The sequence below is a fragment of the Sander lucioperca genome, chromosome 22, assembly GCF_008315115.2.
Source record: "Sander lucioperca isolate FBNREF2018 chromosome 22, SLUC_FBN_1.2, whole genome shotgun sequence".
Classification (NCBI taxonomy): Eukaryota; Metazoa; Chordata; class Actinopteri; order Perciformes; family Percidae; genus Sander; species Sander lucioperca.
Window position 1 is genome coordinate 26,489,929 of NC_050194.1, and position 25,859 is coordinate 26,515,787.

The 25,859-nt window shown below is 43.9% G+C and overlaps 1 protein-coding gene across 3 annotated transcripts in view; it reads left to right on the top strand.

Moving 5' to 3' along the window:
* The window catches only part of grid1b (glutamate receptor, ionotropic, delta 1b), a 669,588-nt gene that overhangs the window by 348,461 nt on the left and 295,268 nt on the right, over positions 1-25,859 (top strand). For all 3 annotated transcript variants that reach the window (XM_031314943.2, XM_035997526.1, XM_035997527.1), the window contains exon 3: positions 1,141-1,425. In XM_031314943.2, coding sequence (XP_031170803.2) covers positions 1,141-1,425 — 285 coding nt within the window. The remainder of the gene's footprint in view (positions 1-1,140; positions 1,426-25,859) is intronic.

Consider the following 25,859-nt stretch of genomic DNA (forward strand, 5'->3'; position numbering starts at 1 on the left):
AGCTGGAATAATAATAGCAACTTGTATACAAGGATTCTTCCAGTTTGAGAAGCCACAGTCAGCGGGTTGCTGTTTCTCTGTCTCTTCTCGCCCCCAAAAGAATGCAGTTCACAAGTCACAGTTCAATATATGAAAATGTGCAGGCTATTGTGATTGGTTAATACTAAGGCGGGAGGCAGCCGTGGTTTAAACTTTGGTGCTTCCTGGTTGGTGCACAGGCTGGTCCCAGCTTCTTGGCACTCGATCCATCCAATGGTAGAGGACAACACCCTGAAAAGAGATTTCCTGCTCTCCCTTCCCCCGGGTATTGTTCACGCGTTTACACGGATGGTGTCAGGTTACTTTAAGAGGAATTCAAACTGGTTCAAACCAGTCTGACTGTACCCTCACCCTCAAGTGTCAGTGCTCTCTGTGTGTGTATGTATCACCATATGTGTGTGATTTTTACCCAAGAACAGCCATTCTTTTAAGATGACTGTTCTCTACAGGACCATTGGGCTGTGGGACCATTGGGCTGTGGGAACATAGAGCTGTGGGAACATAGGGCTGTGGGACCATTGGGCTGTGGGAACATAGAGCTGTGGGAACATAGGGCTGTGGGAACATAGGGCTGTGGGAACATAGGGCTGTGGGAACATAGAGCTGTGGGAACATAGGGCTGTGGGAACATAGGGCTGTGGGAACATAGGGCTGTGGAACCATTGGGCTGTGGGAACATAGGGCTGTGGGAACATAGGGCTGTGGGAACATAGGGCTGTGGAACCATTGGGCTGTGGGAACATAGGGCTGTGGGAACATAGGGCTGTGGAACCATTGGGCTGTGGGAACATAAGGCTGTGGAACCATTGGGCTGTGGGAACATAGGGCAGTGGGAACATAGGGCTGTGGGAACATAGGGCTGTGGGACCATTGGGCTGTGGGAACATAGGGCTGGCCCCAGCTGTCATGAGTACTGGGCTTCACAAGTCTTCTTCTTGGGTGCACTAACATGTATCTGAACGCATTTTATGAAAATGTGCAGCTATCATGTTGTTAGTAGTTGCTGTTTCAGTTGTCTTTGTGCATCACTTTGTCCACATGATTTATTACGGATCACTTTAGCTACCAAATTAACTTTTATCTCCCTCTCTCGTCCTCCAGCCTGCGAGCTGATGAACCAGGGCATACTGGCGTTGGTTACCTCAACGGGCTGCGCGTCCGCCAGCGCGCTGCAGTCCCTGACGGACGCCATGCACATCCCTCACCTGTACATCCAGAGGAACAGCGAGGGGTCACCGCGCACCGCCTGCCATTTCAACCCGAGCCCTGGGGGGCAGCGCTACACCCTGTCCGCCCGGCCGCCCGTCCGCCTCAACGACGTCATGCTGACTCTGGTGGAGGAGCTGCGCTGGCAGAAGTTCATCATCTTTTACGACATTGAGTACGGTAAGTGATCAACGGAGGGGATGGAGGGAGCTGGGTGTCTGGGAAATGAAAAGTTGAGGTCGTTGTGTGTTGTGGAAAAGCTGACAGACATTCAGCTGCTGGCTGTTGAAAGTTGTTTTTTTGTTGCAGATAGGGATTTAGTCTTTGGGCATTTTATCAGTATACAGCGTAGAAAATTACACATTCATTATTAATTTCACTTGTTTACATTTTAAACAAATTGTATATCCGAATACAATACACATTTTTTAAAGGCTCAGTCTGCCACTTTTAAAAAAAATAATTCCTGTATAATCATAATGTTCTCATGTTCAGAATTTTGCACAGTCAACACAGAAACATGAATTGGTCATGTGACAAGGGTAGCATCTGAAATCTCCTGTTGAGTCTGCACTACAGACTCAACATGTAAACTATCGTTCAACATACTTTTGTGTAAATCAACAGTATGGGGGAGAAAACGCCAGAGCAGGGGGAATAGAGGGGGAAACACCAGAGCAGGGGGAATGAGAGGGGGAAACACCAGAGCAGGGGGAATGAGAGGGGGAAACACCAGAGCAGGGGGAATGAGAGGGAGAAATGCCAGAGTAGGGGGAATGAGAGGGGGAAACGTCAGAAGGGGGAATGAGAGGGGGAAACACCAGAGCAGGGGGAATGAGAGGGGGAAACGTCAAAGCAGGGGGAATGAGAGGGGGGAAACGTCAGAGCAGGGGGAATGAGAGGGGGAAACGCCAGAGCAGGGAGAATGAGAGGGGGAAACGCCAGAGCAGGGAGAATGAGAGGGGAAAACAAGAGAGCAGGGGGAATGAGAGGGGGAAACAAGAGAGCAGGGGGAATGAGAGGGGGAAACACCAGAGCAGGGGGAATGAGAGGGAGAAATGCCAGAGTAGGGGGAATGAGAGGGGGAAACGTCAGAAGGGGGAATGAGAGGGGGAAACACCAGAGCAGGGGGAATGAGAGGGGGAAACGTCAAAGCAGGGGGAATGAGAGGGGGAAACGTCAGAGCAGGGGGAATGAGAGGGGGAAACGCCAGAGCAGGGAGAATGAGAGGGGGAAACGCCAGAGCAGGGAGAATGAGAGGGGAAAACAAGAGAGCAGGGGGAATGAGAGGGGGAAACAAGAGAGCAGGGGGAATGAGAGGGGGAAACACCAGAGCAGGGGGAATGAGAGGGGGAAACAAGAGAGCAGGGGGAATGAGAGGGGGAAACAAGAGAGCAGGGGGAATGAGAGGGGGAAACACCAGAGCAGGGGGAATGAGAGGGAGAAACGTAGCAGAACATATTTGTTTTTGAACCATAGCGTAGCTATGTAAATGTAGCCATACATTCACCTGATGTTGGAATGCATGTAGAGAAGTAATTGAAAAAGCCTTAAGAATGGATGCAGGTCGCCTAAATGATTTAATAGTTTTCTGGCCTCGGAAAAGGTTTCCATGACCGGATATTGCAGCAAAACTTTAGACATTGACTCCCCTCTCTTCTGTATTTGTTTGCAATAGCTCACTTTGGACTGTATCTTAATGAAATCACATTAGGCTCAATGGATTTTTGAGAGTGATCAATACAGGATGGTGGCAATTACAATATAAGGGTTTAGACAGCTGGAAGCATTTAGCCTCTCTGATACTCTAATCCAAAGTGAGTAAGTGCACCAGTACCTGCGAGCCAGCATCTGAATCCTGTGAGAATGAACCCGGGGCGCAGTTAACATCAAGACCAAAGGACAACAGTGAGGCTGCAGAGAACTTTTCGTTTTCAGCAACCCATCCTCGGACTGTGAAGATGGACATGAAACCATTCTGTTTGGAAGGCAATCAGAAAACTGTCTTCACATTAGGGCTGCTCGATTATGGAAGAAAATCATAATAAAGATTATTTTGGTCGAAATTGAAATCATGATTATTTATGTAGTATGTATAATATATAGTGGCTTATGAGGGTAGGTTAACACGCGATGTAGAGGACACGAGGTTGGGGTACGAGCCTTTCTCCACACACCAGCAATAGAAAGCAGACATAACATGCTATATAGTGGCTTTTTCATGACATAAACACATAACATAAACAGTTTTGATATGGATCCCTTAGGACTAGAGTTCTGAAACTGTATAGATGTCTTGTTGACAAGGTCTAGAAGTTATGTGTTGTGGTCTGCATAGTGTGGCACAAAGTATGTTTTAGTTATTTAAAAACGACGGGACCAAAATAAGTATTTCGAACCATGTTTGAACTGCTGTAGTGTATGTTGTGTTTTAATCACATGCTAATCAGTCCTTCCAGAAAAATGCGGGTGAGTATTTTTGTGATTGTTGCGGGCAAAAATCTTTGATTATGCGGCACGTTTTCTTAAAAAATGCGATGGAATATGCGGGATATTTATGCAATTTTATGCGATGAAATTGCGGGAACTTGCAAAAACTGCGGTTTCATCATGGCTTCATCGCGGCAAAAGGGGAAACCGGCTGCTCTTGTGTGAAGTAAACGCAACATTTTTCAACTTTCTGCTAAGATATTTGTGACTTTTTTGCAACGAAAATGCAGGGATTATGAAATCATGCAAGCCCTGCATATTTTGCGCGGAAATCGGCAATTTATGCAGCGAAAGTGCGGCGTATTTGAAAAAATGCGGCCCCCTCATAAATATGCTGACTTTGGCTGATTATGCATTGAATTATGCGATCACATAATCACCTTTTTCTGGAGGGACTGGCTAATCAAGCACATTTTCAGAAACTAGAAGACTTTAGCTTTCAAATGAAGCCTCATACATGCATTTTGGCCTTACAGTTTTTCTGTTATAAGCTTTTCCCTTTTGGGAAAGAGAAATAGACGAAAATCAAGCAAAAAGAGGTGGATTTGAACAGGTTAAATCTGATTCTTAAAGAATTGCATGAGCAAGGTATTTTTAAAGATTCTCTCTTTTTAAATAATCTCAGACATATCTTTGTTATTTCCACTGCAGTTCCTGGTTTGTTGTCAGCCAACATACAGTATATGCCGATACCAATATATCTGTGATTAAGTCATATCAGATGTACTGGTCTAGATCTACGTATCAGTCCTTGATTAAAAACCTTGGTTAGTTGCAGCCATAGTTGTCTTCTGTTGTTCCTTTGTAGCAAACATTTGAAGCGTCCTCTCTGCTGGCGGTTACCCTACTTCGGGCCCTCGTCGGACGCAAGTGTCCGACATGTGTCCAGCAAGGGCCCGATGCAAGTGTGTTTGCTAGTTTAAGACCGACGCAGTTGTCAATGTCCCGTCCAGCGCCAGCGTCGTTTAAATAGCGAATGCACCTGCACCCATGGGCGTGCTGGTCTTACAGGGAGGTGTGTTCAGGTGCATTCTGGGCGTGCTGGTCTTACAGGGAGGTGTGTTCAGGTGCATTCTGGGCGTGCTGGTCTTACAGGGAGGTGTGTTCAGGTGCATTCTGGGCATGCTGGTCTTACAGGGAGGTGTGTTCAGGTGCATTCTGGCCGTATTGCTATCTTGAGGCAGTGGGAAGTGATCGCACCATTGACCAACAACATCCTGGTCTAAAGTCAATAACGCAGCATTTCATTGTTATTTTAACAGAGCATTAGTAAAATGCTCCTAGGCTCGTGCACAGCGTGCACACTATGCTTGTTACACACACAGGGACGCACAGCAGCCCACACACATGCAGAAGATTACAAATAAAAATATTACGGTGCAAATCCTCCATCATAATAGCAATGCTCCAAGGTCCAAACACGCCTGGCTTTTAAAGGGAATGGGAGATGATCTCTGATTGGTTGATTGCACGTTACGCCCAAAACACCCCTCTGATTAATGAAGACACTAAGGACAACCCTTTAGAACCATGCACCCGGCACACGGACCCTTTTTTTCTGCCGTCAAACTAGTAAAAGTGGATTTGGACACGCCCTAAACACACCTGCACCAGGCGCTTCATGCCGTGCGCATAGATCATTAAAAAAGGGCCCTACATGTCTGTGAGTTGCAATAAAACAAATGACATACCACACATGTTACATACGTTGCAATGTGCAGTGAGATTGCCGGGCAAAACACAACTGCCTTCACCTTCCGTGTGATGAGCATAGGCTGAACAGCTATTAGTGTGTGAGCTGCCTCTTCTTTTTTTATAGCTTTTATATCACAGCAAAGCTCTGCCTTGTTAACCAAACACACACAATGCTTCAGCCTCTGTGTTAGGAAGTTGCACGCTTTCCATTATTGGGCGCTGTGTGCAGCGGGTTATTTGTTTGCTCTCTTCATAATGTTGCTGTTTTCAGGCGGGTTACTGCTGCAGTTGACTGATTGTTGCAGACACCGAATGAATTTCAATAAGGAGAATAACAGACATTTTCTTTCATCAGACTCCACTGTTAATGTCTAAGGGCATTTTCTCGACTTTAATGCATCTTCTTAAGTTCACCTTTTAAAGTGTATTTGCCTATAACCTGATACCCATGTGTTTCATATCAAAATGTTCAGAACAAACTCAGCTTTCTGGCCACAACAAACAAACTGAGAGGACTTCTCACACTCTGATACATACACCGTACGTATGCATAATGAAATGCACACACAGTCTTTGTTTTGCAAAACCACTTCTTTTCCAAGCCTTGAATTGATGATTGAATATGTTCACAGCTTTGCATTTGACAACATTTGTAAAACAACAATACGGAAATGAATGAAATCAAACAGAAAAGCATCTGAGATGTAACACAAAAACTACTAAGGCTCCTCTTATTAACTGTGACCATCAACATATTGAAGAACACCAAACACGAAATTAAGGGAAAGTAAATTTTTTTGGCCATACCTCCAAACTATGGGAGTTTGGAGGTATGGCTAAAAAGAACAAAAGAAAAGAAGAAGCCTGGGCCAACCCACAAAGGCCCGTCTAACCCAGAACCTCTTGGGTACACAAAACAGACGGCATTACGATACCACCATTTTAGGCAATATCGCAGGCTTTTACAATCTGAACATCGTTTTTATTGACACACAAAGTATAGTCTCGCATTGCCAGACCTTCCTCCACAGCGCTGTAGAGGAAGGTCTGGCTAGTCCACACAACATTCTGTGATGGGGGTAAAACATGCTCTGGTTTATTAGCATTTCTTTAAACCAATCACAATCGTCTTGGGTGGCGCTAAGCTCCGGACGATTTAGCCTCTGCTAAATAGTCTCAGGAAGGAACTTGTTTTGGTGGAACATGTGTACGTTCAAAAGTAGTTTTAGTCGTGCAACAGAAAACTCAGATTGGACAGATAGTCTAGCTAGCTGTCTGGATTTACCCTGCAGAGATCTGAGGAGCAGTTAACCATAGTCCTCACAAATCCACCGGAGGTTAGAACACCAACACAGAGACAGAGGAAGGGGACGGACATCCGGCCGAAAATGAGGGACATCCAGCGGAAAGCAATCCCGGAAATGAAACGTTGTGGATATTAACTACACAAAGAATAAACAAGTAAATGGAGACACAAATACAAAGCGGAACACCAACAGCTGCTTCTTTGCATTGGTGTGTTTTAGGGATTTCTTTTTCCTTTTTTAAAAAGAGTGCAGAGGCAGATAAGGACAGTCCGTGTGAATAAACCCAGCAGTCTTGGGACAGATTTAATGGACGCTGTGCTCTGATATCGGCTGCCCTCCAGCTCTGATATGAACAAGTGTCAGGCGGACTGATGAGACCTGAGATTAAACCTCTGATCCACCTCGGACCAGCGGGGACTCCCTCAGAAAAAGACCGCCTTGTGGAGCCGACAGTTCGTCTGTGACTGCAGGAGGTGAACAAATGGACCGGACCCTCGAGGACCACGACTTCATATCTGATAAAATGTAATAATACGGGCTGGGAAGGGACTAGAAGAGCACTGGGTTTGGAGGATCTAAGAGAAGTCATCGGCTAAGGGGAGAAAAAATAATATGAAATGTGGATTCTGGAAGAGTATTAGCTGTGTGGATTTTTATCAAAATTAGAGCTTGGAAAAGTCACAAGGGCAAACTATAGCTATGAAAACTCCCTAAAATGTGAGCTTTTCCAACAGTCAAAACACTTAAAGCTCATATTCTGCTCATTTTCAGGTTCATAACTGTATTTTGAGGTTGTACCAGAATAGGTTTACATGGTTTAATTTTCAAAAAACACCATATTTTAGTTATACTGCACATTGCTGCAGCTCCTCTTTTCACCCTGTGTTCAGGTCTCTGTTTTAGCTACAGAGTGAGACCTCTCACTGCTGTAACATCTTTGGTGGGAGTCACACATGCGCAGTACCTAGGTAAGGACTACTAGCATGAAGCTAGCGCTGCTAGCGGTTAGCGGTTGCCACCTTGTTCTCAATGGCAACACCCTGCTACAACACACACTAGTTCACCCTAATCTCCAAAATAAATTGTATAGAACTACTTCCATGTCCCTGTTCTGCAGGTATTCCACGCAAAGTTGGAAGTGCGCCCTCGTTTAGAAGAAGTCTCCCGGCTAATCCTGCCTTGTACTACTGAAGTTGGAGAAACAGCTAGCTGATGTGGTATTAGCTAAAGTTGTTAGCACACACCAAATGTTTCGGCCAATGACGTAGACCAGGGGTTCTCAACCTTTTGCAAGCTGGGCCCCCCCAAAGCTGGTTCATTACAGTTATTATTATTATTATTATTATTATTATTATTATTATTATTATTATTATTATTATTATTATCATCAGTAGGCCTATTATCATTACTAGGCTATTGCTATAATTGGGAATTGGCACCAGACCTCTGATATGAATGTATGCTTTATTACTGTTATTATTACTGGTCCTAACAGTAGGCAGATCATCTCTATTTTCTACAGAAGCTTGCAGGTAGCTGATGTTAATGTGAGACCTGAGCCAGGTATGATTCATCGTACCTTCAAAGCTTTTTTGCAGCTGGTGGTGCGTCGGTTACCTTGTTGGTCCTCACTAGAAATCTCTCCATTTTGTTTGGTTTTGAAATAATTTGGATGTGGATTAATTGTGTTTTCAATAAAGTTGAGGCTATGATGTAACGATGTGTGCGTGTGTGGAGCCTGGACGTGGAGTGGTGTGTGTCTCCTCTCTGCAGGCTGGGACTGCTCCGCGAGGCCACTGAGAGACTGACCGCCTGTGAGAGCTTTTGGACGGGGGAGGGGCTCACGGCAGCACCCGCTGCTCGTTGAGCACATAACTGCAGAGTGATACGTGCTTTCGAGTCTCCAAACACCACAAAAGTCTCCAATAACACCAGTAAAAGTTGCTAGATTTGTCGCTAGTCGCTTTTGACAAAAAAGTCGCCAGGAGGATGATTTGTTTTACAGTGAGTGAGGCTCCACGCAGAGCTTTCTCCGTAACCTACAAAAGTGGCCTGATGTTTATACTGGTGCACTGGTGTGTGTGTGTGTGTGTGTGTGTGTGTGTGTGTGTGGGTGGGTGGTAGAGGGAGAAGTGAGAGAGTGACGGCGTTTAGCTTTAAAGCGAGTACCGACTCTAGAGTCATAGTGAGAGAAACTAAGTCTCCTCTGTTCTTTCTGACCACAGTGGGAGATCTGGAGCAGGAGAAGTTAACCCTCTCCTTGATCTCATGTTGTTTATGGAGAAGGAGAACCAGGAAATGAGTCGGGGAGGAAATGCAACGCTACCCAGCCACGACCGAACGTCGTGCGTCGCCGCGACGTGTAGTTACATTACGTGATTTTTTTTTCCTCCCATCCTGTAGCCTACTCGCGCCCCCCCAGGAGAGTGTCTGCGCCCCCCCAGGGGGGCGGGCCCCACCGGTTGAGAACCACTGACGTAGACGGTCCTGCCGATTTTGACCAGATATTCATATGACATTCAAAAACTGTATCTCACTCTAAACAGCATGGATTTTTTTTTTTTCCAAGTTTGTATGTGTGTGGAAGCACCAGAGACACAAAATAACTCCCCAAATCCCAGAAAAAGTGTTTTTTTTCATAATATGGGCACTTTAACTATCAGTCAGTGGTAGCCTCTACAGATACATGTTTAATTATGTCCATAATATTACAGTTTAAACAGCAGATTGTATGTTTTTTTTAATGGGCCTTTTATTGTTTTTATTTAATTGTTTAATGCAACTGAAGTTGCAAAGGGAATTGGGATTAGGCTGTAGATGATTGGGTTTTTAAGTGGGTTTTTAAGTGGGAAAAAATGAACGTTTTCTCTCCTCTGCTGTGGCAAAGTCACACTGAGCTGTGTGATCCCACCGCACCACGCACCAATTAGTGGAAGCCACGCCGGGGTCTGTGTGAAGACGAGCTGAATGCATTTACACTCAGCATGTTCTTCTATCATTCTCTCTGGCTGCGGGAGTTGTCTCTACAGCAAGACAATCTTGTTCAGTCTTGTTTCTCTGTTTGGAAGTATCTGTGCAGGCGTGTCTGTGCTTGGTTGGTAGAGTGGTGCATGAACTTTGGTTTGACTTGTGATTATAGGTTATATACCGTCTCCGCTGACACTGTTTGGATTTGAATTTGGGACATTGGTTTCGTTTTCAGACCTCAGATTTAGATTAGTTTGTGAAATAGACCAGAGGCCTTTACTACGAAGCGAGATTTGGCGTTAACGAGCTAACTTCAGGCTCAACCCAGGGTTTTCTGTACTACGAAGGTGGATCACTTGTGATCGGGTTCAATCGCCGTGGTAACTTATGCTGAACGCCTAACCTGGTCGGGAGCAGGTTAAGTTGGAGATCAGAGATCAACCGGTGTAAAAGCACCGCCTACTGACCAATCAATACTCAACTGATAACGGCGTCACCGTTCTTAGAAGATCAGCTGGAGATCGGTTCGCGGAGAGAGAGATGTGCGCTCATAAAAGTTAAAACATTTAGAGAACGACAACCCCGTTAACATTGTTCTGCAGGTAAAAGGCGACAAAAATGTTGAAAAAACTTCCTAAAAAATACTTAAAAAAGGTGAGAAAAAAGTTGAAACAAATTGTCAAAAAATAACTCTGTAAGGTGCCAAAATATCTTCTAAAAAAAATTCCAAAAAAAACTTTTAAGAAGGCGTCAAAAACTTCGAAGAAATAGTCCCAAAAAATGTGGAAAAAGACGACAAAAATGTTTAAATGTTAAAAAAGGGCGAGAAAAAAAATCCCGAATTTTTTCTCTCCATTGTTTTTTTAAAAAGGTGAAAAAAAGTCGAAACGAATTGTCAAAAAATAACTCTATAAGGAGCCAAAATATCCTCTAAAAAATTCCTAAAAAATACTTGAAAAAGGCCACAAAATCTCAGAAAAAAATGCAAGAACAACGTTGAAAAAAGATACAAAAACTTCAGAAAAAGCCCAGTTTTGATTATAGGGAAAGATGCAATCCCCCCCATCCCCGTAAATGAATTCATATGAAAATGTTCTCTGCTAGTCACCTGGAAGTAACATGAAATATAAACTACACTCATGTTGTCAGCTGTGAACAGTCAGTGGCTACAACACCGCTCCGACTTTGCAATTCAAGTCAGCAGCTTGAAGCCAAACAAATCAGTGAACTGTGGGGGTTTTTGTTTTTCGTTGATGTGATTCAGCACCTCTCAAAACTCCTGAAACCTCTGAACAACTATTTACCCAAAAAGATGTAATGGTTCTCTATGTGTATTCCTTCAGAAATGGATTTTGGCCCATAATTTAGGAGAAAATTGATGTTTTCGCTGCAGTCGCCGTGTTTTATTTGAGGCTAAAAGTAACTTGAAGTGGCACCTGATACTTGTTCAAAGCAAATGCGTGTTGAGTCTTGCCAGACTGCAATGGTTTTTCTCAGCTTTCTATTGTGTAGTGAAGTCGTGATGGTACAAAGAAGTCTCAACGCCATCTGGCTTCTCTCAGTTTTCCTTTCAAAACTTAATTGTCCCAGACTTGGTTTGTTGAACCGCACACAAGACTTAATCACACAACATTATCGATCCTGTACCTAATGTCTGTGGACACTAATCCTCTGTAGTTCCTGTCATTCCATATTCCTTGATCTGTTTAGTCCTTATCTACAACGTTTCTCATCATGGACGTTCCTCGGTAAAACCCATTTAGCCCTTCTAAATATATACACTGAACAAAATTATAAACGTAACACTTTTGTTTTTGCTCCCATTTTTCATGAGCTGAACTCAAAGATCTAAGACTTTTTCTATGTACACAAAAGGCCGATTTCTCTCAAATATTGTTCACAAATTCTGTCTAAATCTGGGTTAGTGAGCTCTTCTCCTTTGCCGAGATAATCCATCCACGTCAGAGGTGTGACATATTAAGATGCTGATTAGACAGCATGGTGGTCACACCAGATACTGAGTGGTTTTCGGACCCCCCCGGACCCTCCCAATACTGTCAAACTTTTTGTTGTTATTGTGGCCAGCCTAAAGGGTCTTATAGACTAGACGCAGCCCAGCTGGCGCGTGCAAATGTGACGCCATGGGATCGCCGTGACTATTTATACCCGCGCTGGTGCTCGCGACACTAGTTGCAGTCTTCATCTGAACAGAGGTGGCGCTAATGAGGAAAGGCTACAGACGTTGCTCTTTCTACGGACTAGAAGAAGAAGAAAAAGGTAAACAACGGCAGAACTGGCAGCAGCATTGACATCAATGCTTGGATTTGATTGGATGAGCTACTTGGTGGGATCAAGCCTTTCATTCACCATAAAAGAACTCATCTTAACCCAGTTAAGTTTACAAGAGAGACTAGCAGTCACTCTGAGAGTCCTGGCAACCTGTTCAGGCCTCCCATTTCCACTTTGTCGCACGCTGCTGAAAAAAAAAGAGCCGTGCGCGACCTCTGCTTGTAAGGATATTACGTCATTTTGACGTCACAATGGCGCGCGCCGCCTTGGATGCATCTACTGTAAAACATGCTTAAGGCACACCTGTGCAATAATCCTGCTGTCTAATCAGCATCTTGATATGCCACACCTGTGAGGTGGATGGATTATCTGCTCACTAACCCAGATTTAGACAGAATTTGTGAACAATATTTGAGAGAAATCGGCCTTTTGTGTACATAGAAAAAGTCTTAGATCTTTGAGTTCAGCTCATGGAAAATGGGGGCAAAAACAGAAGTATTGTATTTATAATTTTGTTCAGCGTAGTTAATCCTAGAACAATCACACTTCCACTCACATTCATAATGATAGCATTGCTAAATAGCCTAACCTGTCAGTAAATAAGACAAACGATACATAGTACGAGTTGCTGACATATTTAGTGACACAAACAAAGGGAGTGAAGAAAAAGAAAAGACAGGAAAGACGTTAATAAGTTTCATCGAAAGTCAACTAAAACAAACACATTAAGGGTCCTATTTTAACGATCTAAGCGCACGGCATGAAGCGCCTGGTGCAGGTGTGTTTAGGGCGTGTCCAAATCCACTTTTGTTAGTTTGACGGCGGAAAAAAGGGTCCGTGTGCCGGGTGCATGGTTCTAAAGGGTTGTACTTAGTGTCTTCATTAATCAGAGGTGTGTTTTGGGCGTAACATGCAATCAACCAATCAGAGATCATCTCCCATTCCCTTTAAAAGCCAGGCGCGTTTGGACCTTGGAGCATTGCTATTATGATGGAGGATTTACATCGTAATATTTTTATTTGTAATCTTCTGCATGTGTGTGTGCTGCTGTGCGTCCCTGTGTGTGTAACAAGCATAGTGTGCACGAGTTGTGCACGAGCCTAGGAGCATTTTACTAATGCTCTGTTAAAATAACAATGAAATGCTGCGTTATTGACTTTAGACCAGGTTTTTGTTGGTCAATGGTGCCATCATTTCCCACTGCCTCAAGATAGCAATACGCCCAGAATGCACCTGAACACACCTCCCTGTAAGACCAGCACGCCCAGAATGTACTTGAACACACCTCCCTGTAAGACCAGCACGCCCAGAATGCACCTGAACACACCTCCCTGTAAGACCAGCACGCCCAGAATGACAGGAAAGACGTTAATAACTTTCTGTCATTGAAAGTCAACTAAAACAAAGCACAAACACATTAAAGTTGGAAGTTTGGACACCAAATTTAAACGCATGGAAGCTCACTAAATCTTCTTCGAAAACCCTTATCGTCCGCGTTTCTCCCTCTTCATCTTCATCCCTCCCGCCGCTCTCCGTGTGATGAGTGAAGCCATTATAGGCGTAGAGCCGAGCACGAGGCCCATTTATTCAGATTACAGCTCATTGTTGAGGGATACGAGGAGCAGATGGGCTTTTTGGTTTGGCTGTCTGGTCGGGACTGTCAGTCGCCCGTGATGATGATTAAAGAAGCTCCGTGGATTGCCATTCCTTCCTCCCCTTATCCTTACAAAAACCTCCCTACTCACTGCCTTCCCTGCTCCTTTTTTTAAAGGGCAATAAGTAAGATGGTTGCTTCTCTGGTAGCACACAATGACTGTAATACTGTATATCAGTGGGAGGATTTGCTTTAACAAGAATGTACATGATTCCTAAAAACAACATCCCCAAACACGTGTGGTGTTTTCAATGTAGAAAGTTTTGAACAACACAGGAGAAGAATAAAATTAGATTCAATATCAATTTACATCAAATTACATACACCAGTATGCAGGAAATTAAGCGTTTGATGCACCAAATTTTCTGTGGGACCCCCAGACCTCCCCGGATTTAACGTGACCCCGCCAATGTTGAAACCATACCTACGCCCTTGATTTTAAACCTACATGAAGGAGGATTTGTTGCAGGACTGCAGTAGTTTTTAGCTCGGTGGACCTGACAAGCTCCCGCCTGAGTGTACTTTTTCAACCCTCCAGACACACAGAGCCTTAGTCACAGACATATCTCAGTTAATAACTTTGATTATTACCGGCTCAATTACTCATTACACCCCACAATACAAAACTGTTGGCAGAAACGATCAACATGATCAATTTTTTATCTTAGCTAGTGCCTCACCAGTTGTGTACAAGAGGGAACGCGATGGGGTCGTTGAAGCTAAAGGCTTCATGCCCTATGGACAATCAATATACTCAATCTGCCCTTTACATTCTGAGTTTTGTGTGCAACATTGATAGCTATGCCTGAGGAAAAGGTCAGAGGTCCCCAGAATCATCAATTAAAATGATTTCCCTTACTCTGGAGAGAGAGAAGGGGAGGTGAGGAGGCGGAGACCCGTTTATTCCTACGAGAGTTGCTCAGTGGCGCATGACGCTAAAAAAAAAAAAAAAAATGATTTACAGAGTTTTCGCCATGTAAGTCTGTGGGGAAAAGTCTTTTTGGGCCAGCGGGCATCACGTGACGGGCACAGAAGTTGTAAAGCAACTGTTTGGCTGCTATGTTCAATTGGCTTCAAAGCTCGGCGCACTTCCAGGGGGCCTGCTATAACTAAACATAACAAGTATTGTTTTGTTGAATAAGTTATATAAGTGAGAACAATGTGTTAGTTAGTCGGTTAGGGCTCCTGCACACTGGCTGCGTGGCGTGAGCGTGGCGTTTCTGTTGCGTGTCAGTGGCGTGGCGGCGTTTTCTGTCTCTTTGCACACCAGAAACGTGTCTGACGCGGCGCTGCTGCTGCTGCTAGCCTTGTCTGTACACATGGATGTTTCCCATTGATTACTGCACTCAGGCAGTAGTATTCATGTTATACATAAATATATTCTGATCTGATTACAGCAAAGACAGCGTCGGCAGTATTGACGGCAAAATATTTCATTCTGTATTGACAGGTGCAATATCTGAAAATCGACTTTCAAACATCAAAATGTCATTTATTAAATGTATTTGTGTCAAAATGACATATAAGCATCTTTTTGTATTCCATGTTGCCTGGAAACGTTTCCAACATGCTTGCGTGTCACGTGAAAAATAGGCGTCGGTCCTATTTCTAGCATGCACGCGTTTTCGGCGAGGCTCGAGCCGCTCCTGAGACGTGCGTGTCACGCAGGCAGTGTGCACGCTCTGACCTGTTGACATGGGAGCCGAAATAAAAATGGACATGCCACGCAGCTGACACGCTCACGCCACACAGGCAGTGTGCAGGAGGTCTAAGACTGACCCTTTATTGGGACTCGCCAAAGCAGTTTGTTATTTATGAAGTGTTTGACAGACGGACTGAATAACTGACTAGCATCACTTTTCTTAACCATCGCCACTGGTAGGAGAAAGAAAAGAAGAAGTGAGGAGGAAGAATGATCACCAGCTCACACTTACACACACACACACACACACACAAACACACAAACACACACACACACACACACACACACACACACACACACACTGGGAGCTGGATTGATTTCTGCCCCTCTGCGAGGGTATCAATATGGCCGCCTTGCTGCATGGCTCCAATGAGCATGACGCAGCAACTCAGCCACATCAAAGCTGCAGACTTCAAATCTCACGCTGGCCGCACACTGGCCGACCGGCCGACCGCATGGGTGGGCAGCCGGGCTGCAGTGCGCTCTGGGAAAACGGTGTTGTTCGTCAACACCCAATCAGAGGCAGCTGTCAGGCGGAACAGAAGGCCGTCCTGTGGGGAAACTCTGATAAAGACATCGACACGGGGTGTTGTGGGTAAACAAACACACACTCACTTCTTTCACCTTGCTTTCGCTGCCAATCTATCTGTAACACACCCCACTCTTGAGGCCCATAAAGACACACACACACACACACACACACACACACACACACACATACATTGAGTTGTCCGAACCTAAACCTAAAGAACATGATCAGATCATCAGTCTGTATTCAAGGCTGACGTCAGACTGTCTTTAGAGTATGACACAGAGTCGCCCGGCAAATAAGTTGAATTTGGCTCAGCTTTTACTGCAACAAGATGTCTTTGAACATTTTATTAGATGCATTAGATAAGTGGCAAAAAAGATCTTTGAGAATAAAACAGCAAATGTAGTTTCCTTTGACTCCCCACCTCTAGATATTGTTTCACTTGGATGACTGAGAGTTTATACTGTAAGGCCTCCTCCACACTGCCTGCGTGACGTGAGCGTGTCAGCTGCGTGGCGTGTCCGTTTTTATTTTGACAGGCAACCCAGTCTCACGGCAGTTTGTGTAAATGTCACGTTATTTTTAATCTATTGATACATGTTCACGGGGACGTTTTTCTCGTTTTTTTACGTGGTGGCCAGCACGAAATACCCTACGGGGAAAGGACGTCTCATATGCCGGGAGACGGCCGAAAAGGATGCCCCATATGCCGGCGCCAGGAGACGGCCGAAAAGGACGCCCCATGCGAGGCGACCGCTGGGGACGCGACTACGGGGAAAGGACGCCTCACACGCCAGGAGACGGCCGCGGGGGACACGCGACAATAACGGGATGGTTGTGATTAGGAAGACTACGGGAAACTAAACGCCACACGCGGGACGCGGTCCCCGCTCGCCCGGGTGAAAGTCCTGTATTGTTTGACCCATTGTTGGACCCATCCACCCCCCCAGCCAGCCTCCCTACGCAGATTTTCGGCTCTTCATACTACTCCCTACCGTATTCGTGCTGTGACCACGAAATATGCTTCCCATTGAAATACATTACTTCACATTTTCGTGCTGGCCACCACGTAAAAAAAAACGAGAAAAATGTCCCTGTGAACACGTATCAATAGATTAAAAATAACGTAACATTTACACGACCTGCCGTGAGACTGGGTTGTAACAGGTTAGAGCGTACACACTTTTTCCAGTTCACTTAGTGACTAATTGGCTGCACAGACAAACAGCATATAGTATGTTTTGATAAGAAACTCATTATTGCTTTTAGTCTTTTTGGTTGTTGTTAAGAATATGAAAAAGATATAATGATACCAGCATTATTTAGGAATGAAGTAAATGATATTTAGTGTCTCTGCTGCTCCGCTAATTACAAAAGAAAAGAAAGAAAAGTGAACTTGAAGAGTCAATGTTTTCTCTTTCAGTCAGGGGTGTCGGACTGGGGGGAAAAAGGGGACTGAGTACCCAGGGCCCTCATGTGAGGAGGGCCCAAAAATATGCTAGAATGAATAGCTGTGGATGCAGGCAGGGGCCCATAGAGAATGCCTTTCTACAGGGCCCAGAATGTTGTGCTACGCCCCTTGCTTTCAGTGACTTCAGAGCAACAATATGTTTCCGTTCTGAGACTGAAAGACACTGTGCACTCCTGTTGACATCTCATACATGTTTCATCTCGATGAGACTGAACCAGAGCTCTCCAGAGTCCTAAGATCTCTATCGGAGGTAGACCACCTGAAAACACGAGATTATAATTTAAGCGATTCAAATATAAAAGATTAAAACGTGAAGTTACCAAGAGAAAAGCAGAGAGCAGAGGGATTTAGAGAGAGGTGAAAAGGGCAGAGGAGGAGAAGTGGATAATCTGCAGACAGCGTAAAGCCAAGCTTTGCCTGAGGCCGTCGCTTTACGGATGCATTTATGTTTCTCTGCCTCCTGAATGTGTAAATCTCTGTGTTGTTGTTATGAACCACAGTTGTATCGTAATGCTGATGAATATTGAAGGGCAAAGTCAATTTACCTGTTCTGGCCCTTACATCATAACTACAGCCGCTAGTGGGCTTTGTTACATTAATTATTACATCATTACATTAATACATCTGGCTGAAATGACTGATGCCGTCGTTTCTCTTGGGAAAATGCAAAGTGTTTATACCTGCCATCACAGAGGTGAGGAAAGATGAGATAAATCTAGGGCTGACCTCAACTAATGGCGACCTTACACCAAATGACTTTTCAAGCGATTCCACTGTCTATACTATAAATGGGAACATAGGCGAAAATACTGAGCATCCACGTGTGCCAGACTGCCAGTAGGCTACATTAATTTAAAATTAAACATTGCAGTTGGTGCTAAGTGTCTAAGTGTAAGAGCGTCTGTCATAGTGCAATTGGTTATGTCGCTGTCAGTCCACGAAGCCGATCGCGGTTACGTGTCAGTTAAACTTTTCATCTCCAGTCCTATCTGTATCTGTGAGAAGTGGCGCTGTCCTGAGTTGAAAGATAGCCTACTTTATGGCTTTATTATCAAGTTAATAGGCGAGTGTGTTCGTGTCGGCCGCTGTCCATCTCCTAAGGTTCTGAAATGCAAACATTTTTTGACTACTATCTGTTTTTTAAAGGGCGCCCATGAGCACCCACGGAGGAAAACATAAATCGGCGCCTATGCATGGGAATGAAACCCTGAGAGTCTTGCTAGAGTCAGGGGGGGTCTCCCGTTGTCTCCATCGTTTTGGTGTAAGGTCATAAAACTCAGTCTCAGTCGGTCTTTCTCCCATCTGGACGTTCAAACAAAATCAAACCTGTTTGATATTACAGCCCAGTTTCACGGCAGTTCATTAAATGGTGACGTTATTGAATCTATTGATTTGTGAACAGGACACGATTAAGTTGGGTTTTTTTGTGTGGTGAGCACGAATTTTAATTTAATGTATTTAAATGGGAAGCATATTTTGTGATCACAGCACGACTATGGTAGGGCGTGGTATGAAAAGCTGAAAATCCGCGCAGGGAGGTTGGTCGGGGTGGTGGATGGGTCAACCAACACAGGACTTTCACCCAGGAGAGCGGAGATCAGTTCCTTTCCCCGTTCTTCTTTTCCTAACAACAACCGTCCCGTTGTTGTGGCCGGCGTGAGGCGTTTCATGTCCCCATTGTTGCATGCCACAGAGACCGCAGATTGTGTCCCTGTGCCCGCGGATCGCGTCCCTTGTGTGGCGGTCCGTCCCGATGTTGTCGCCAGCGTGTGGCGTTTAATTTCCCCGGCATGGCGTTTCATAGAGCAGCCCAATGTCATGACAGTTCGTGAAATGGTAACGTTCGAAAATCGTGACCTGTTTCCCAAACTGGTGTGAGACCGGGTTGGATATTATCCCAAGTTTGAAGTCTTGGCAGTGAAGTTAAATCAACCATCTTTAGTGCACCCATTGTCAACAAACAATGGGAGCACTAAAGATGGAGAGTTCCATGATGATTTTCCTGCTATTACCACATTACCAGATTATTTTCCTGCTATTACCAGATGACAGTGTTCCCATTTAAGTGTTGTAGGAGCCACATATTGTATGTTGTTTATGGTCTCATTTATGTTATTTATTGATTATTATGTTGTGCACTTATATTGTAGGTTGGTGGGCGTTTTCATCGCGGTTTGCTTCACCTGTTCACCTGTTGGTTTTTTGGGCTTTGACAGAGAGGGGGTGAGCCTGGGAGTGAACACTTTCTGTTGACCGCTGCACTAACACACTTATTTCGACTCACAAAGTAACTTTACATTTGGTAACTGCAGTGCTAGTTGTATTTTACGTGTGGAGGAATAAATCATTGCAATACAATCTCGAGCGCGTCACGGTGTGTTTATGCATCCATCAGTTTACTCCCTCGCGGCAGCATTTAGTTGGACTGCTTATAGCCGCAACAAGCGTTAAGTGTTAGCCATTTAATTCCTAACTTGAAGGTCTAAATTCAGATTTGAACAGCTCTCCACACTGCCAGCAATCAAACCCTCAGGGGCAGCTATACCTCTGATCACCTAATGTAATATTTAATGAATACATTGGCTCCAAAGTTCTCTCTCTTGTAGATCTCAGAGGTTTAGTACCTTTTTAATTCTGTTAATATTCCACTCGCTGCTCTTCGACCCTCTTTTGCACCTTTTTTTATAGTGGCCCAAGTAAGGAGCAGCATGTCAACTATTTCCCGCTAATTCCCTGAGCTGCAAAACTGTTTACACGATAGGCTTTGCCCATCTACTGAGGAATGAATTCATCCCTTTTTTGAGATTAGTAAATTCTGAGCTGCTTCTCCTAAACCGCCCTCTGAGTGTTAGCGTTGCAAAAGTAAAGATCAATCAGACGGCAATGATTCAGGGGCAAAGAGGTAAAGACGAGAGATGGAAAAGACCAGAAAAAGAACAAAGTGTAGGGGAGGAAGGGGAATTAAGCTGCTGAATATATGCGCAAACATAAAAGAGATCAGTCAGGAATCAGGAGTCACGAAAAATCCTGTAAGTATACCCTCTGCACTTTTCCACCCTCTGAGGTGTAAGGGCATCTTCTCAAATTCCCCTTTTTAGGGTATTTGTATATGACTGATCCCTGTGTGTTTCACATCAAAGTGTTCAGAATAAACTCAGCTTTCTGTGTAGTGACACCCACATTTTTTGTAGAGCAACGTGTAAAGAGATAATTTGGCACTGAAGCTGAAACGTTGATGTTCCCTTTTCTGAAATTTCTGAAAACAACTTAACTTATGAAATGTTGTAGGCCTGGCAAACTTGATTCCTTTTAAGGATTTGGGTTATTCTGAGTCACTCACTAAACTGATCTGGGTTGTGCGAGTCACTTGAGTCACTTGACTCACTACATTACATTATATTACATGCAATTTAGCTGACGCTTTTATCCAAAGCGACTTACAATTGCTATTTATCAGAGGTTGCATGCCTCTGGTAGCCTAGAAATCTAGACCACCCTAGCAGCAGCAAATGTAATTTGCAGCCAGGGTCAGTCTAGCAACTCTCCGTTGGCTTGCGAACTGGAAAAATCAAATTCTAGTCAGGCCAATCACATCGTGCATAGAGTCGGTGGGCGGGGCTTAACATAATGACAGCAGAGTTGCGACGGTTTCGCATGAATTCCCTGCTACATGAAAACAAAGATGGCTGCGGCTGCTGGTGAACAGCGGTCTTTGGAATCGGCTTTGGCCGCGACTCTGGAAGACTTGGAGTTCAGCTTTTCTTTGAGAAAACAACAAAGAACGGCAGTTTTGCCGACCGGATACGCCAAAAGGTTAATCTATCAACTAGCGTTGCTCTGGTTGGTTATTTGAAAGACAACCGTTTATCTCGGATTGAGCCCTGCCAATGGTGAGTTCCCAGACCCAACATCTGGATGTGGGTCTGGCTTGTCAGGCTATGCCTCTGGAGCAACTAGGGGTTAAGTGTCTTGCTCAGGGACACATTGGTTGATGTAGTATCGCAGTGGGAATCAAACCCAGATCTCCCACACCGAAGGCATGTGTTATAGCCACTGCGCCATCACCACCTTGAGTCCCATGGTCTGCGAGCTTGCGATTTTTCCGGCTCTGAGTCTGCGGGTCAGGAAGTTCCCTTAACCTGTCTCGGACTGTCTCTCTGCTCACTCAGTCGCCTGAGTTGACTTGTGGAGTTGTGGTTGCCTACAAAATTGTAAGTTATAAAGCTTTGGGCATCTAAGATGGCTATGGCTAGGAATAGTGTTAGCTAATGTTGCAAGAGGTTTGTGTGTGGCGCTGTTATCATTTTAGATTGAATGGTAGTAGGACTCAACTGATCCGAGTTAATGATACTAGAGACTCGCGACTCATGAGTACATATAAAGACTCGGGTGAAAGATCCGAGTGAGTCACGACTCAAACAGGTTTAATGTGTTGTACCAATTGTTTCGGGGCTTGAAATGAGTTCACCAAAGTCTTTAGGTAATATATGATTAAAATAGTAAATAAATGTCTGAAATGACATTTTTGTATTATCGTTTTTTGAGCGTCAAACATTGTTTGGATGTTCCGCTGCGTCTTTCGTTCTCAGAGGGTTCACGGACATTTCTGTTAATCCAAAAAAATCAAAATTCTGTAGACTTACAGTATACTGTTATACTTTTTCATGGAGATTTCTGTTAAAAACACCTCTGAAAAAGTCATTACAGAAGATTCCTTCATATTAACACAGTATATTAGCCTGTATTCCTATGGACATTTCGTTTCGCTTTATTGCCGCTTAATATCCACGTTCTGTGTGAAAGTACCCGTGACAAAAACAACAGTTCGGAAAAAATTTATTGTCGTGCGAATGAATTAATTGTTGATCAAAAAGGTTGAGATTAGAATGTGGTTTGAAGAATGAAAACTTTACCAAAATCTTGTTTTTTCGTTGACAAAAGAGGGGAGACTATTATAGACTTATATATTCTTTTTTCAATGGAGCAGGTTTCATATCAGGACTACACTGGCAGCACACAATGAGCACTGTGGTATATTGACATTCTATAACTTTCTATACACTTTGACTTAAGTTCTTGGTATAAAGAGATGCATGAACTTTACCCCACATTCACTGAGAACATCTGGAAATTGTTAACATGAGCAGAGTTCCCCCCAAGACAGAAGAGACCTTTTTTGGAGTTGTGCCAGATAACAGGCATTGATTGGTCAGTTATCTTGTCCAATGGTATACTTACAAAATCACGTCTTATGTTAATACAATGTATAGATATATATACTGTGTTCACACAAAGAAAAGGCAGAACGGCTTTTTGGAAGAATTCGGGTTGGTCGTTCTCCAAGCTCTCTGCAGGAGTTTGTAAAATTGATGCTGAATCTCTGATTGTAATAAACCTTTTTATAATGAGAGCAGTGTCAACGAAGTTCCTTCTCCACACATTAACAACGCAGTGCTGCAACTAAATATACCACAGCACAGTCACAAGAACTCAAAGACTAACTTCCGTTAAAATTAACAATGACAACAACAGGGCCTGGGCGAAAGAAACAAGGTGATATTTGGGCCCATTTTCGTTTCACTGAGGCTGAGAACAAACACCTGAATGCATCGCTTTATCAGAAGAGAAACTATGTGGCCATAAAACAGCTGGTAAAAATACCCCAATCCTGAAGAGACGCATTAAGGCTCACCACAAACAAATTCTCAGTGTTTTATAATAGTTTTAATAAGCGTATTGGGCCCCAGGCCAGTTGTTGAACCATGTCGGTTCAAAATAAATATGCAAATCCCAATGTTCCATATCTGAATGTATTCCTAAAATGGGTACTATCAGACCACTAGACGCGACACTCACTGCAAATATACACCCTGTGTTTTTAATCAGATAACGACAAGATGAAACCATTTGGGAAAAAATATGAACATTATTGGTTTCAGCCTGACTAGATTGACAGAAATGTTCAATTTAATCTGATGACTAAAATGTTTTCACTGACTAACATAGTTTAATTTTACTTTGACTAAGATGAGACTAAAATGTCAATACTCTAATCAACTAGAGCTGGTGTCTGGCAATCTTAACGTCAACCTGCTACTAGTCTTGTGTTGCCAGACCCTCCTCCACCACCCAGCGGAGGAGGGTCTGGCTATACAGCATTCCTGGATAGGAGAAAAACGTGCTCTGGTTTATTGGCATTTCTTTAAAGTGCTCATATTATTCTCATTTTCAGGTTCATAATTGTATTTAGAGGTTATATCAGAATAGGTTTACATGGTTTCATTTTCAAAAAATACCATATTTTTGGCATACTGCACATTGCTGCAGCTCCTCTTTTCACCCTGTGTGTTGAGCTCTCTGTTTTAGCTACAGAGTGAGACATCTCACTGCTGTAACATCTTTGTTGGGAGTCGCACATGCTCAGTAGCTAGGTAAGGACTACTAGCCAGTCAGAAGCAGAGTATGAGGGCGTGCCCTGACAGTACCTAGGTAAGGACTACTAGCCAGTCAGAAGCAGAGTATGAGGGCGTGCCCTGACAGTAGCTAGGTAAGGACTACTAGCCAGTCAGAAGCAGAGTATGAGGGCGTGCCATGCTAGCAGCTAGGCGAGCATTATAACGTGTCTTGTCTCTGAAGTAAAGGCTGGACTACAATAGAGCTGTTTGGAGCAGTTTGTGAACAGTGTTTTCTGTTGGAGATGGTAAGTCCCTTTGGGGTGGACTTTGGGCTTTTTCACTTTGTACACCTATTGCATGCACAAAAAGATATATAACACAATAAAGGAAAGAGGAAAAGCCAAAAAGCATATTATGAGCACTTTCAACCAATCACAATCGTCTTGGAGGGTGCTAAGCTCCGGACGGAGCCACGGTGCCTCTGCTAAATAGTCTCAGGAAGGAACTTGTTTTGGTGGAACATGTGTACGTTCAAAAGTAGTTTTAGTCGTGCAACAGAAAACTCAGATTGGACAGATAGTCTAGCTAGCTGTCTGGATTTACCCTGCAGAGATCTGAGGAGCAGTTAACCATAGTCCTCACAAATCCACCAGAGGTTAGAACGCCAACACAGAGACAGAGGGAGGGGACGGACATCCAGCTGAAAAGAGGGACATCCGGTGGAATTTCCAGTGACACCTTAAAAACGTTGTCGATATAGTGTAACCTGCAGAGTGCTTGAGTCCTCATATGTCTTTAAACAACGTTATACAAATTTAAATAATTGATTCAGGGATTTACATATGACTGCTGTGAGCCCATCTATTCTGAATGGCATGCCTCCTCCTGGTCTCCGTAATTTGCTTTTAATTAGCATAAGGAAACAAATGGATGCTTTCTCGTCAATTGAACTCAGGGGCTCAAACGGTCCCTGTTCACCCCTCATTGGGCTAAACCCTCCAACAGCATTAAACCGGTCTGAAAGCCACTTAGTGAACCCTCATGTTGCTTTATACTTATTCAAGGCTGCACAGGGCAAGACAAATTGTTGTTAGACAATGGCTCATTGGCTCTCCGTTGGAAGTAATAAAAAGCAAAGGTTCCTTTGTTTGACTCAGAGCCTTTTGCAGGCACTTTAGTTGGAACTTAACTTAAAGTTTTTGACAAACACATTATGGAAAGGTCAGAAAGGACTAATCAGTGCTACTATTCAAAGATCTCAAAACACACTTATGTCTTGGATTCAATAAATGGGCTGAAATATTTAAACAAAATGGCCATTTTAAAATAGTGTTATAGTGTTATGAACATATGCATCTTGCTTCTGTCTCTGTTTTGTCTTTATTGACCTCCATGTTTATTAATGTGTTCGACGACATGCTGTCTATATTGTAGCCGTTAATTAATAAGGCGTGCAGCAGGTCTGTGTGTTTTGGAGTCATATTGTGTGGACACCTGCTGCCTCCATATGTAGTCCGCTGATGTACTCTCTCTCGCTCTCATTCTGATGTCTCTGTTAAGTTGTTTTCCACTTGGCTGCTGATGGCAGCAACGCAGGAAGGGAGGCGAGGTCGCAGGGTTTGTTCCTCCATGGTAACACAAAGCTCTCTGATACCGACTGCTACCAAAAATCTCTGCGGTTTATTCCACCCATCCATTTATCCATCCTTCCATCCATCCATCCACCCATCCTTTTATCCATCTTTCCATCCATCCACCTATCCATTTATCCAGTTTACGCCTCTTTGTACTGCCGTTCTAACTTCCAGGTTTTTTTTGTAGCTAAATATGTCATTTTTTGCGTCGAAATATCTGGATAGTGCTTAATACAGTTACATTTCTAGTGATGAATCAGCGAAAAACATTTTATTTCTCTGATTCTCTGCGTTGTTTTAATGCCTCTCCCTCTCTTCAGTTACTCTCTATCTCACTCAACCACATACCGTGCTCGCCGGCGCTTGTTGAGCCTCCGTCTAATACTCATGCCATATCCACCAGCTGACTGTTTGTTACATAGAAATAAAATGTAGTATGGATCATTGTATTTCTATAGTTTGTAGCTAACCATCCTCT